Here is a 15964-nt window from a genome sequence, read left to right as displayed (position 1 = left end):
TTCAATCCACTAGTACTGTTGTCCGCATCCTTCACCGAGTTAGAGTCTTCAAGTTCTTTTGCCCTTGCCAGCTCCTACATTCATCATTAGAAAGAAAAGGATGTGTATTTTATTTTTCTATTTAAACAAAGAATGCGCGCGTACACACACAGACACACACACAACAAAGAATGCGCACATACACACACACATATATAAAGATGCTGCTCTTTTTATGAGTGTATTTTTGTTTAGAAATAGTAAAAAGTTTAGAGTGTAGAATGATTTTGTTGAATGTCAATGATATCACTCCTATTAAACCCATAAGCTTAAATTCATCATTAGAAGTAACAGTTGTTGATATTTTTTATTTGATTCTATAAAAACTATATATATAATTGTAAACAAAAGTAAAATGAAATAAAACAAATAGGTATTTGAATTCTGACTGAGAAAATGTTAACAAAATGTATCTGAAATAAAACACTAAGGTGATGAGATTAGGCATAACCACACAATGCTAGTCATAATTTTATTTTATTTTTTGGCCAAACAATAGATTTTGTTATATTAGATGTTAGATTAGTCATCGACGGAATTCAAATCCACGTCGTCATGTAAGGGCTCAACACCTTTCCACCACTGTGGTAAAGGCTCACTTGCCAATGCTAGCCATAATTAATTGATACAAAACTCGTTGGTTAGGATCAAGAATAATAACCGATTCAATAAATCTATTCTACAAAGTTCTCCTGAATTTTTTGTATTTTATTATTAATTTGAACCTGAATAACTACTAATAAAATGTATTTGAAATAAAACACAAAGGTGATGAGATTTGGGTATAGCCACACAATGAGCTAGTGATAATTAGTTTCTACAAAAGTCGTTGGTTATGAACTTACTACTTACAAGATTTGAATCTAAGATCTCTCACTTGTAAATAAAGAATCATACAACTAAACCATAGTAGTAAGTGACATTTGAAAAAATATAATTTTAAATAATTTAATGTCAAATGATAAAGTTAATTACGAATTTGATATATGGATCGTTTGAAATCCATATGTTTCTTCAATACATTTTTCTTTCACGCAAATACAAATTTTTTGGGTATTTGTAACATTATATATAAGCAATTTGACTATAAAATCCCTAAAAATCTTTCGAAAAAGGACTATAATATAGAAATAAGTCCCTAAATATCTATGAAATCCCAATAATATTCAAGATGGAGCCTATCTTCCAAAATATCAATTATTCATATCCAACAAAAACATAAATTAAATGATAGATGGAAGCATGTGGAAGGACTTACAGCGCTTTGCTGGTCTCTCTGCTTAAGGGCTTGCATAGCTTCTGCCTACAAAACGTTGTGATTTAAAACAAAAACAAAAACAGATAATTAACTTGGTTGAAAGTTTAAACTACGACGTGTGTACCCTAGCTAAGTCGTATTGCTCCTTGGTGAGGGTTTTAGGCTCACATTCCACCGAATAAGTCCTCTGAAGCTCTGCTGCCCTAGGCTTTTGCTGTTGGTTTTCCATTGTTGTAAAGCTAGTACTCTGAGAGAGAGAGAGAGAGAGAGAGAGGTAAGCAAGGAATGGACATGTCTTGGCACCCATATATAATAGTAACTGTGCGAGAGGGTCGTGCCAACACAGCATAAAACAAGGGAGAAGCGGGGGTGGGAGGCGTGGGCATTTGTAAATAAATTTTTTATTTTATACCATGACATATTTACACTAAGAGGTAGGAGAATAGATTAATATTTGGTAGTGAATTTGTCATTCATGAAATTCGCATATAAGACCTTACTTATGGTGGAAAAAAAATATCGCTAAAGCACAATAGTAATACTAAATGACATAATGAAAAAATTGAACATTGTAAATCACACCTTGTTTAAACATATATAGCTGGTGGATCTGTTTTAATTGCACTAGTTACCTATAACGTAACCACACCTCGTATTAATTAACTCCTTAAGAAAGAGTTTATTGACTAATCTCAACAAACTTCGACTACAAGTCACATTGATTAGCAGGAGAATTTTTTTATTGTGACCGGAACTTGGATGGTACACCACGTGTTTTTATATAAATGGTGAGAAATTTTGTTTTTTAAGTTATTAACTTTTTAACACACATATCCTACCATTTGTATAATAACACGTGATGTACCAACCTAGTGTTCGATCACACCAAAAAATCTCTCGATTAGCATAAACAAATTTCACTTTCTTCTTGTTTGTGTGAGACTGAATTAATGACACTTGTAATCTTTTTCAAAAAGATGATGCCTAAAAATCGGACCAAAAAAAGGAGCTCATTTGAAAAAAAACGATGCTTAACTTGTTTGAAAGAATAATGCTAGGTGGATTAAAGTTGTATACTAAATTTGTAAACTAAATGATGTGTTGTCAATAAGAAATAAACACGTTAATCAATCTTTAAGTTATAATCCAATCATCAACTTTCATATAATTTTGTTTACGAAATTTGATTTATACATTTAATCTCCCTATCATTGTTCTATTTGAAAACGTGAGTTTCTTCAATTTAAATGTCGTCCAATCTCTTATGATCAAGCTTTTCCAAACAGTTGCATCCTAATCTAAAGAAATTATAAAAGACAATCCAAATCAACTCAATTCCCTTAAGCAAATACTTGCAAAGTATAACTTCCATAAGTCACAATCACATAAAAGACAATAACAGTTTGTCAATACAAAATGATACCAATTAACTATACTATGGCAATCGATGTAACTAATGTGACGATCTAAATGATTGTCTAACATGGGAAAGTTAAGAAATCTTGTAAGGGATAATAAGGAGTAGGGTAACTACCTCATTGCCAATCGGTTTTAGTTGAAACATTAATTATCTTTCATGATGTCAAAGCATGTCAACCAACATATGAGGTTAAATGACTACACGTCTTCTCTGTCACTAATAGATATTGTCCGCTTCCTTAGTTCGACTACAACCACACATGAGAGCGAACATTACGACCTGAAATTTATTGGAAAGCTAACTGAGGCTTGATGGAATTTACCACACTTATAGAGGGAAATTACATATCATTGGTAGCCAATTAACACGGGTAGGTTCATAGGAGGAACAAAAAGAACGATCTGCCAGATCTAACTATGCCAAGATGGCAACTACAAGAAATTCGTCGAACTCCTTTATTTTGATATGTGGCCTTATGGTTAATCTCTTCTTTTTTTTTTTTTTTTTATTTATTTAGATCAAGATCCTTTGATTTTTATCCACGTTTTTATTTCAATAATAAAATATTTACACATTAGTATATTTAAATTTTTTTGAATATATCTATTGAGTGTTAAAACCGTCACATTATTAAAGCGTTACATTAGGTATATTTATATTTATGGCTTAAATGTGTGTCCTATATTTTTATTTTTATTTGTACCTATTTTACTTGGCAACCATTTTTGTAATTTGCACCAATCTTCTTTCAGTTTTAAATTGTACCCATTATTAAATGCTTTTTGTGCACCTAATTTATTGACAGTGTACCCACTGTCATGTACCACTGTAAAAAATGTACCAATTATTTATACATAAATGTACCCATTTTTCAATGTAAGAATCTAATCACTTTTTTTTAACTATAATGTACCCATGTTTTATAATACATATAAAAAAAATCTAATCAGTTTTCACTCAAATCAAATTTGAGAAAAAAAAAAAATCCTTATATGGTATAAACTTTACATGATTATAAGGAGGAATTATTTATTTTCATAATTAAATTTCTTAATTAATATTGAAAATTGAATCGTGTGAAATCTGATAAGATTTTTTTTATAAATAAAAATTTAAAATCCTATATGGTATAAACTTTGCATGATTATAGGGAAAAATTGTCAATTTTCATTATTAAATTTCTTAGTTAATATTAAAATTTAACAATATTTTATGTTTTAGTCAAAGTATTCAAATCAATAAAGTTTCAATCTAAGATTTTGGTGAACTAGGAACCGGAACCAAAGTTTCCCTTGGTATATCATTGATCAACACAAACAAATACAGAGTTGCTGATTGCGTACCTTGCTCCAGTGAACAAGAAAATGATATGGAGTGAATTTGCACAATCAAACAACTAGAATAAATCCATGTATGACTAAGCACAAATGCACAAACACCACCAGTGCGGATTTAACACACATCGATAGACGAAACAGACTCATAATGAAGAGACCCCTTAAAGTCGTTATTCAAAGATAAGGGAGAAAACCACATCCACCTATCTGAGCATTGCGAGCATAATTATTGTTGGGTGAGGAAACAAAATAGTTACAACTCTGTGGAGGATTAAGACACTCAAACCAAGATCACCTTCAACTTCATTGTTCAACTAAGATTCATAGCTTCCACAAATCGAGGAGGCGGAGCTACCATATCGAATCAAACAAAACGACAAAGAAGTCAAATTTGATCGTATAAGGCGGTAGAGCCATTAAATCTGATCGCACCATATGGATGAACCTTCATATCTAGGTGTACAAAGCTGTTAGAGAATTCGAATTAAATGGGAATTCTAGCAGTAGTTATGGAAGAGAATCTCATAAAGTTTTAGGAAGAAGAAGAAAAGAAAATGGATCTGAAAATCTCAAAGAATATCTCTCTGCATTCTTCCATATATTGCGGGCATTCACTCTGAGCATATGAGCTCATACACTAGCAATTATAACAGTTGGAGGTGAGAGAGAGATAGACACAATTCTAAATTCAATCTCATCCATCCATTACATCCTATTCTGAGATTAAGACACTTGTCCAATGTTAAGTCCTATGAGACTTAACCAACACATTACATTTTAACACACAAACTCAGCCTATGAGCTGAGGCATAACACAAATGAAATACTTATAATCTTCATTAATCAGTTCATCAATTTACACACTAACATTCCCCTTTGTGAAAATGTCAGCAACTTATTCCTTTGTAGGATAGTGAACCAAGTCAATCACTCCCTATTGCAATGCCTCATTGATGAAATACCTTATGTTGATATGCTTGGTTTTCTAGTGAAATATGGGGTTCTTAGTGATAGCAATAGATGAAGTGTTGTCACAGTTCAGTGGCGTTGCAATAGATTGCATTTCACCAAAATCTTCTAGTACAAACCTTAACCAAGTGGCTTAGGCAGTTGCCTCCGATGCACTGATACACTCTGCTTCAGTTGTGGATAAGGCAACACATTGTTGTTTGACAGACACCCAAAAGAAAACTCCACTACCAAATGTAAAAGCATACCCAGATGTGCTTCTCATATCCTCTTTTGAACCACTCCAGTCACTATCATAGAATCCTACCACGATTGTTGCTTCACCTTTCTTATACTCCAAACCAAAGTCAAGAGTCCCTTGAACATATCTTAAAACTTTTTTTGATGTCCCATAATGCTTGTTAGTATGGCAGTGCATGAACCTTGCTAACAAACATGTAGCATACATTATGTCAGGCCTTGTTGCTGTGAGATACAGCACGCTTCCCACAATTTTCTTGTATTGAGCTTCATCTGACAGCTCCACTATCATCTTCATTTCTTAGTTTATCACTTGGTACTAGTGGAATACTCACAGGTTTACAATTCTAGAGTCCAAACTTCTTCAACAGAGTTGAGGCATACTTCCTCTGATGTAAGAATATGCAGTCTTCAGTTTGCATAACTCTTATCCCTAGAAAATGGTGCAACAAGCCCAAATCTGTCATTTCATACTTGTGTATCATATTAATCTTGACTTCCTCCATTAGCTCCTGAGAATTTCCAGTATAGACTATATCATCAACATACATAGACACAATGATTAAATCTGAGTCTCCTCTGCACTTAGTGTATAATGTTGCCTCGCTTGTACTTCTTTTGAAACCACTCTTTGCAAGATAGGAATCAAACTCTCCACAACAGACCCTTGGTGCCTGCTTCAAATCATATAAAGCCTTGTGTAATTTGTACACCTTATCATCATCTCCTTGCACAATGAATCAATCTGGTTGATCTACATACATCTCCTCTTCAAGTGCACCATTTAAGAAAGCCGATTTTACATCCAGTTGAAACAGCTTCAAATTGTTCTTTGCAGCCAGTGTAATAAGGGTTCTTATGGTATCCAACCTTGCCACAGGTGCAAAGGTTTCATTATAATCTATCCCCAGGCTTTTGTGCATAGCCTTTTGCAACTAGCCTAGCCTTATTCTTTTGAACTGAGCCATCTAAGTTCAACTTAGTTTTATACACCCATTTTACCCTAATCACAAGCTTATCAAATGATCTCCTTACCAATTCTCATGTCTGGTTCTTCTTAATCATGCTTATTTCATCTTCCATTGCCTTTTTCCATGCCTCATCATGTGCAGCTTCATTAAAATCTTCGGGTCGAACAATGCACAAATGACATCTCTCATAAATCTTGCTCAAGTTCCTGTACCTCAGTGGAGTATGATCATACTGAGATGAAGGACTTGAACTACTTGCTTCACTAGAGACAATAGCTAGAGAGTCTTCAATTTAGACTTGAGAACATCCAGATACAACATCATCATTTACTCTATTCATTTCTAGAGATTCATTTGCAGAAAATGAAATGCATACTTCTTTTACTTTGTGCTTTTCTTAGTCCCATTTACCATTCTCATCGAAGATTACATCCCTAGAGAGCAAAACCTTTTGGGTTGCAGGATTCAGCACCTTATACTCCTTCTCACAAGCACCATATCTAATGAAAACACCTATGACACTTGTTTCTTCTAATTTGTGCCTAAAATTTCCTAAAATAAGTGAGTAACACACTGAACCAAACACTTTCAGGTGTTTAATCCCAGGTTTTCTTCCACTAAATTTCTCAAAAGATGTAATGTTCCCCAAAGCCTTTGTAGGACTTTTGTTTAGCAGATACACAGATGTGTTCACTACTTCACACCAGAGATTGTAAGGGAGTTCTTTCTCATGAATCATGCATTTTGCCATCTCCACAATAGTCCTATTTTTCTTTTTTGCAACTCCATTATGTTGTGGAGAATATGCAACGGTGAGTTGTCTTTCTATCCTCAGGTATTCACAAAAGTTCCTAAAATCATTTGAAGTGAACTCTTCTCCCCTATCTGTTCTCAACCCCTTCACAGAGTATCCACATTGAAGCTCTACCATAGCTTTAAACTTTTTAAACACATAGAAGACATCTGATTTGTTTCTCAAAAAATAAACTCAACACATCCTTGAATAATCATCTATGAAAGTAATGAAGTACCTGTTTGTACTCAGACTTGGTGTTTGCATAGGACCACACACATCTGAGTGTATTAATTCTAGTTGCTCATTTGCTCTCCACTTTGATTCCTTGGGAAATGACTCCTTGTGATTCTTTCCCAGTGCACACCCTTGACACACTGCATCACTATCTTGAATTTTAGGCAGCCCCAAACCATTTCTGACTCTGTAATAGCTTGAGACTCCTGAAATTTAGGTGAACAAATCTCTTGTGCCATATCTTTGCACGCTCTTGCACATTTGTTATTAATGCAAGCTCCTTGTTTGTGTTGAAGATTAAGGGAAAACACCTATTCCCTTTTTGTTTCACACTAACCACCAAGTTTCTTAGAGATATGTCATCAAACATATCCACCTTATAATCTCCAAATAAGAGAAAGTAACCATGCTCAGTCATCTGGCCTACACTTAGCAAATTCTCTACAAGACCAGGTACAAGCATAACTTCCTTTATGTATCTCATACCCTTCATTGTTTCAATGATCAGTGTTCCCTTTCCTACCACTTTAACCAAGACTCCAGTGCCTACTTGGACCTTGGCTTTTACCCTTCTGCCAATGTCTACAAGCAAATCTTCCTGGGATATCATATGATTACTACATCCATTATCTATGTACCATTCATCACTTATCTTCTTCACTTCTCCAGAGTGATTGGCATATAATAGTTTTCTAGTTTCTTCTACCTGATTAGCAAAATTCACTTGTTGCACAACCTTGTTGGCATTACAGTATTTTGCAATATGCCTAATTTTGCTACACTTGCGACACTTGACCTCGTTCTTAACCCAACATTCCCCATAGTGAAGTCTATCAAAGAATTTATACTTACCCCCAGTGTTATTTGCATCATTCTTCACATGGAAGCTAGCCTTATCAGCCTCATTACTCCACTATTTCCCTTTTGGCTTAAAATTTTTCTGGTATTTGCTGTTGTTTGTTTGACCATTAAACCTATTTGGTTTTAATGCAATGTTCAAACTAGCAAATGCTTTCTCCATACTACTCTCACCATGTCTATCAAACCTTTGTTCGAAACCCTTCAAAACTGCAACTATATCCTGAGCATCTATGGTGTCTAAATCCTTAGTATTTTATATCACAGTTGCAATACTATCATAAGATTTAGGTAAGCTAATTAACAACTTCTGAACAATTCTTTGATTACTCAGATCTTCACCATAGCTCTTCATTTGATTAATCAGATCAAACAATTTAGCAATATACACAAAGAGAGATTCACTATCATTCATGCGAGTATACTTAAAATCTTGTCTAAGACCTTGAAGTTTCATAGATCTTACTTGCTTATCACCAACGAATTCTTGTTTCAGAATGTCCCACGCAACCTTTGCATTTTCCTGGGTTGTGATCCTCGGGAAAATTTGATCTGAAACAGTGCCTTGGATGATTCCAAGTGCTCTAGCGTCCTTGACCACATTCTCACGCATTAGCTTCTTATCCGCCTCCGTGAGCTCCTCCTCCTTCTTCTTCACTGGAGTTTCATACCCATTTTCAACCAAATCCCACAGTTCGTGTGAACGAAAAATGGTCTTCATTTTGATTTGCTAGAAATCAAAATTCTCGCCATTGAAGACTGGCGCTCTAAGTTCTCCTCCTCCAGATCCAGCCATGTTAGACTCGATCACTAATATGAACTCGAATCATTGCAATGAGCTTTTGCTGTGAATCCAAGCTCACCCTCTCACAAACACGACGCCTAGAAATTCAGACCTAACTTGGCTCTGAGGCCATGTTAAAGGATTCGAATTAAATGGGAATTTTAGCAGTAGTTATGGAAGAGAATCTCATAAAGTTTTAGGAAGAAGAAGAAAAGAAAATGGATAACAAAATCTCAAAAAATATCTCTCTGCATTCTTCCATATATTGCAGGCACTCACTCTGAGCATATGAGCTCATACACTAGCAATTATAACCGTTGGAGGTGAGAGAGAGATAGACACAATTCTAAATTCAATCTCAGTCATCCATTACATCCCATTCTGAGATTAAGACACTTGTCCAATGTTAAGCCCTATGAGACTTAACCAACACATTACATTTTAACACACAAACTCAGCCCATGAGCTGAGGCATAACACAAATGAAATACTTATAATCTTCACTAATCAATTCTACACACTAACACTCCCCTTTAAATTGTGAACTGATTTCACTCCAAGAAGATCTCTAAGATCTCTAACACTCCCCTTTAAAAAAAACCTTTGAGATTTTTTTTTTCTCTGAATTGGTGTACTCCAATTTTCGGATTCTTGAGTTTACATTTGTATCCTATTTACTATACTCGTGTTTCATCAAGAAGACTTAAAAACTAGACAATTTAGATCATTAAGTTACAATATGCAACGAGTCTACAAGGATATCCTCAAGTAACCTTATTTGAGCTATCCTTAATTCAAACTCCCTGTATACTTCTTATCTGGCTTTGCATAACACCCGCCTCGTTGTACAAAAAGTTCAACAGAAAAATCATTTATCTCATGTCAGCATACCAAAAACTTCTAATTTCAGCATTGTATTTATTCAACATTATTTACATACATAGCCCACTTATCATAAAGAGTAAAAAATTTCTCCCTCTTATGTTTGCAAGATTACTAGCCCATTTGAAATTAAGTGTAAGTCATAATGTAGTCATTCAAGTTATGTAGCATTGTTTTTTGTAATTTTCTGGTGTTTCTTTGTTTTCAATTAATTAAGTATTATTCATAATTGTGTAGTTTGTTTGTTCATCTGTCTGTTATGTGTACTTTTTTTCAACTTTGTATCAAAGTAGGTTTGATCCTTCAAGGTTTAATTTGTTTTTTATTTATTATCAGTTTGTATGTCGTCTTATCTATTGTTTTTAGTTGTCGTTGATAGTTTGAAAAAAAAAAAAAACAAAAAAAAAATTACCTGTCACTTAGTACTAGAGTTATCTAATTATATTCATCTGCACTTGTAAGTTGGAGTTCAATACTAATTATTTTCACTCCTTAGTATAGATATACGATTGTATCCAAATAAAGAAAAAGGAAAAACTACACAATTAATATAGAGCATCAAAGCCTCAGTTATAGATCAATCCAATAACTCCTAAATCCTGAGGTATTTTCTCCGGCAATTTTTCTGGATCGACTTTTACACATAGCAAGAAATACGTTCCACATTGATGTCACGAAAGTGAATGATCCACAAGACAGCACAATAAGGTGAATAATCAACTTGTTTGAGAAGCAGAGTCTCATCACGAGCTTCGACATACTGAAGAAGACAAGGGATGAATTACGAATGCATGGCATGCAATGGAAGAGGTTATAAAACGCTTAAAGTGGTAGTGAACCGTCGAGAGGAGGAGCAAGAAGACGTTTTGTAACTCCATCCTTAATTTGCTCCTTCATAAGGTGGACTTGAGCATGCGTTTTGTCTGCATGCTTGTCAGTAACGTCTGCATACTTTTGCCGTTACCAAAATTGCTCCTTCGTAAAGTGCTAAAATGTAAACCTCTTACTTGTTCAAGTAAGTTTCTTGCATGCGTCTTTTATTTTAATTTAAAACTAAAAAGCCTTGTTGGACTGGACTTGCTCATTTATTTTAGTATTCCAGCATGCCCTAGTTTGATAAGATTTTATAATGGGGATTAGATCGAACATAATTTATTTGCATATTGTTGAATACACTCATAATTAAAATGTTATATGAAGGTGAACTATTATTTGCATTTCAAAAATCTTTATTTTCATTCCTCCCAAGTGTATTTTTCTTTTTAAATATAAAAAGTTTGTAGTGCCAATAACAATTCACATTTTATTAAATAACTTATATGCCTAATATGAAATAACTACTTAGTCCTCACAAGATTTTTTTATAAATAAAATAGATACAAATAAACCTTAAATTCCTAGATTTTTTTTTCTTCAAACTCTTTAACTCACTCACACCCTCTATTATAGAACAAAATTCTAACCACTAAAAACAAAAACAAGATGCTGAAACGATTCTTTTTTTACGAATGAAACACGAAATTGACTATTTGAAGGCCTCCACATGAGATAAGACTTCATATAATTTTTCCTTTCATCATGCTTGTTGAACCCTAAATTGCAATTCGGATATTCAGTAGCTGCCAATTGAGATTTTGAACAAAAGCATGTGTTAGGCATTCTTTGGTTGGAGCCTATTGAAAATATGCACAAATTCAGTAAGTTCCTACTGAAAAGCTATACAGTTTCGGTAATTTCGTGCTGAAATATTGATCATTTTTTTGTAACCATCTGCAGAATCTTAAGTTCGATAGATGACTGCTGAAAATATAGGGGGTTCCAATAAAACAAGGGAGCTTTAATGAAATAGGTTTGTGTCACGCCCCGATCCTGACATACGTTCAAGATCAACACATGACATCACCAAATACCCATATTTCTAACATACCCCACCTCCAGGATATGGGCAAAGCACAACTCGAGCTCCAACTGCGTAATAATTTTTTTCATATACCTTATGGCTACATCTAACCTCCTCGTTAGACTGCCTACGTACCCTCAATAGGGATCAAGCCATTCGTAGTTCGTCATTTCACTACACTCAAACATCCATCACATAAATCGTTGTCTCAACAATATATCACAATGCATACCATGTAATATGTCAAAGAACCAATGACGAAGCACAATATTCTTCTCAAGCCATATTGATCAACTAAAATAATCGTAACAGTAACATCCATATCCAAAGTCGTTCCGCAATCCCGTCAATTAATCAATTCATGAATCAAACATGCATGATCTTAGCATTTATTTACGTTATCAATCAATGTGATAACTTATCACTTCACGAATTTAACTAAGGAACTCTATATAATTCCCTACTTGGATTATAAGTAATAAACATGATAATTCTAATTTGTATTCACAAGATCTATTGTGGGTAATTCCCATTCATTCGAATCTAGGGTTCTAGACTAATCTTATGGGAATTAGCGAAAGCAAGGATTCAGGACAACTTAACGGAATCCAACAACATCGGGTTCCGGACCACTCAACGGAACCAAAATACCGAATGGTTTCTCGTAATCTACCCAGACCTGTCATATGTAAAATCAATGCCTACATTAAGGGAATGGTGCACTAGCAAATGAGAATTCGGTTAAGCTGCGAAGCTCGGGTGAGTGACAATAATACAAGTATGTGATATTCAATAAAAACAGACCATCGATCACAATCTATAAACATCGAGTATAGAATCATGCTTTATGATATCATAACCAAGTCACTGAAAACTCCGAATGAGTCACCTAGACATCCAACGGCTTTTCCCATTCAAACCACCAAGATTCCCAAAAACTATCGTTCATATGTGCATTAAAAACTAGGGCTAGATGGATGCAATTCTGCCGAAGCCTACATAAGTAATCAAATAGGAAATGGCCCTCCATAACGGATTAACTAAGCAGAGCCACCCCTGAGTAACCATATAGGTAGTGACCCCCCATCGCAGATTAACCAAACAGAGTCACTCCCACGAATCTATTAGGCAGTGATCACCTATCGCGGATTAACCAAGCATGATCACCCCTAAGTATGTATGGCTATAAGGATTGCCCATCACGGAGAAACTAAGCACGATCCATAAATAATATGGTCCCTCATCGCGAATTAACCAAGCAGAACCACGAGTGACCCCTCATCACGGATTAACCAAGCAAGGTCAAGATAACCAAGTAGGTAGTGACCCCCCATAGCGTATTAACCAAGCAAAGTCACACATACAGAACTGTTAGGCAGTGATCACCCATCGTGGATTAACCAAGCACGATCACTCCTAAGTATACATGGCCATAAGGATAGCCCATTGCGGATTAACCAAGCGCGATCCATAAATAATATGGTCCCCCATCGCGGATTAACCAAGCAAGACCATCCATGTACCACTGCTACATGGTGCAGACTCGGTGTCACCTAACCTCGTGACACTAGGGTAACGGTCTCTACTAGCCCACACATTTCTCAACATTTCAAATATATATTTATAACACAATTCATAAACATTTCAATATGCACTTCAAGTCACCTTTTCACAAATATTTCCAATCCATGAGTCAAATCATATTTAATAAAAATTGATCGATGACCAATTATAAAAGAATCACATTTTAACAGAAAACACATTTATAAAACTATGTCATATCCACAAAGGATATTAATATATAAAGAATCGGGTAATCACCATATCACATATATTAAGTCACTCACCAAGACAAGTCTGCAAAGCTTCACTGAGTCTCTAGTAATACTAATTTTAGTAATTCAAATGGTTCAAGACCTGTTGACAAAAATCAATTGTGGGGTCCACACCCTAGCAATTTAATCCGGAAGATCTACACATCATAATCTAGATCCGTAACTTCTTAAGGTCCTCATTATTCTCAAAGAATAAGATACTAAAATCTCATCGCGATCCGACGATCGAAAATCCGCCAATTGCTAGAATTAGGTGGTGGTTAACAATTAATTTTACTAACTTAGAAATTCAATTCAGGAAGATCCGTAGTCGAATTCCCGATCCGTCAATTCCAGCTATTCTCAAATATTACATTCTATAACACATTAAAGTTTCGTGACAATCCAACGGTCGTATCATCAATTCAAATTTTGATCAAATGATGTATCATAATGAAACTATGTTCAAACAATCAAACCACTTCATACGGATATCAATTATGAATTCAGGGCATCTAATTGGACTTAGAAAGACATTGTCGGCCCACTGGCCACGCGCAGCCGCGGGTAGCGGTCTGCCGCCCCGACTCGCCGGAAAATTCAACTATTTCCAAAAATTACCAAATTTTACAGGCAAATAGATCTCAGTGAGTGGAGCAAGTTTCATACATGTGCCCAAGTCTAATTTGGCCGGAAAAATCTCCAATTGCCCTCAAACCTGCCGGAAGACCTAAAAATAGGTGTCTCTCGATTCATCGCCAAAACGAACTCCGACGCCTCATCCAATGCTTGGACCTTGCTCCAGGGGTTAAAAGGAGCCTATTGGTGGTGGTGATCAACAGTAGTCGTTGTCGGAATCACTGTAACATGAGAAAACTCGCCGAAAAACCCTCAGCACTTTGTGGCTTTGACCTTGAAAAATGGAAATCTAACACTACATAGATGTAGGACTCGTCAAGAGCTTTCCATGGACACCAAGATCACCCAAAACGGAAGTCAGATGAAGGAGATATAGCGGGGTCAAAATTGGGGGTTCGCGGATCAAAAACGACCCATTTCGGGTCTCTCCTCTCCCCTCCTTTTTTTTCTGATTGGTTGCTCCTTCCTTTCTTGTTTTTCGATCGGTCCTCCCTCCAACCTTTACTTCTGATTGGCCATAAAAGCACATACCTCATTGGGCTTTTTCTCTCCAAGTAGGAGTTTGAATAATTTCTAAAATCTATAGTTTAGTAACACAACTTCAAACGTCTGTAGCTATACCGTTATAATCCGGACTTGCAAACGGCTTTTGCCTATGCGTTCGTGGTTTCGAGATCTAATCAAAAATATAAATTGTGACCTCGAAAGGTCTACGGATTTTAAATAATTAATTTCCAAACTTCAAACTTTGTAACTAGTTTAATTAAAATCTAAATTCAAACAAATTAAAATAAATTCTCAAGAAATAATATAAAAGCTCAATAATACAAGTACGTAGATTATAACAGTAAAATCCAAGAACGGGATTTCACAGCTTGAGTCAACAAATATTTAACTAAAAACCATCCTAAAATGTTATTTAACCAAAAAGGCTCAAAGTTTAATAAAAAATCATCCAAAACTATTGTCTACCTTTTTCGTGCCCTTATCCTCATCTTCCTCGTCATCATCCTCATCCTCATCCTCTTATCTGCACCACGAACAATTTATAGTGTTAGTATTTCATTCCAATCAGATCCAATAAGGGCCTACTGTCCCAATGATGTATGTACATATCAGGCGTCTATAAATAGGAAAAAAAATGAACCAAAATATAAAACTGTTTTTGGAGAAGCCAAAACATAACACTGTTTATGGAAAAAAAAAAAATCAGATACAGTGTTTGCTTTTTCTATGCACAAATAAACACTGTATCTAGAAAGAATATAACCATAATCCAGAAACAGTGACTTAAATTCCAGAAACAGTGACTTGGATTCCAGAAACAGTCTATATTTTAACCTTTGATTGTTTTTTTTTTTTTCATGCATCAGTTGATTATATTTAACAAACATGATGCTTATTTTGCTTTGAATCTAAATACAATGAATTTTATTATTTCTTTTCTAGCTTACATTTAAGAAACAATGTGTCTATTTCATTTGGATCTAGAAACAGTGACTTTGATTCCATAAACACTAACTTAGATTCCAGAAACAGTGACTTAGATTCCAGAAACAGTGTTACTTAAAATCCAAAAATAGTTTATTTTTACAGTTCAAAAACAATGACCCATCATTATTATTGAATAACATGCAGATCTCAAATTTATTTTCTGGAGAAACAAACGATGAACTCCACTAACGAAGAAAAATTGACAAACAATACCTCGAATACTTTATGAATAATAACGATGATCACATTTCAACGAAATAATACAAAATATAAATTAAATAGCATGAGGATCTATATTTTTGTTTCAAAGAAAAAGAAGAAGGTCTGCA

General features: G+C 34.8%; 2 protein-coding genes across 2 annotated transcripts; both read right to left on the bottom strand.

Moving 5' to 3' along the window:
* Positions 1 to 5156: 5156 nt before the first annotated feature.
* LOC108867517 (secreted RxLR effector protein 161-like) lies at positions 5157 to 5561 on the bottom strand. The gene has a single exon (XM_018648369.2). The coding sequence runs from the start codon at positions 5559 to 5561 to the stop codon at positions 5157 to 5159; it is 405 nt and encodes a 134-aa protein (XP_018503885.2).
* A 1863-nt stretch (positions 5562 to 7424) lies between these two features.
* Positions 7425 to 8843, bottom strand: LOC125475821. The gene is made up of 4 exons (XM_048581184.1): positions 8453 to 8843; positions 8239 to 8362; positions 7971 to 8094; positions 7425 to 7862 (listed from the first exon to the last, which is right to left on the bottom strand). The coding sequence occupies exons 1-4, from the start codon at positions 8841 to 8843 to the stop codon at positions 7425 to 7427; spliced, it is 1077 nt and encodes a 358-aa protein (XP_048437141.1).
* Positions 8844 to 15964: the final 7121 nt, after the last annotated feature.

The sequence above is a fragment of a genome, unplaced genomic scaffold (genome assembly GCF_019419815.1).
Source record: "Pyrus x bretschneideri cultivar Hongxiangsu unplaced genomic scaffold, Pyrus_bretschneideri_v1 Contig16, whole genome shotgun sequence".
NCBI lineage: Eukaryota > Viridiplantae > Streptophyta > Magnoliopsida > Rosales > Rosaceae > Pyrus > Pyrus x bretschneideri.
This window is presented reverse-complemented; position numbering and strand designations above follow the sequence as displayed.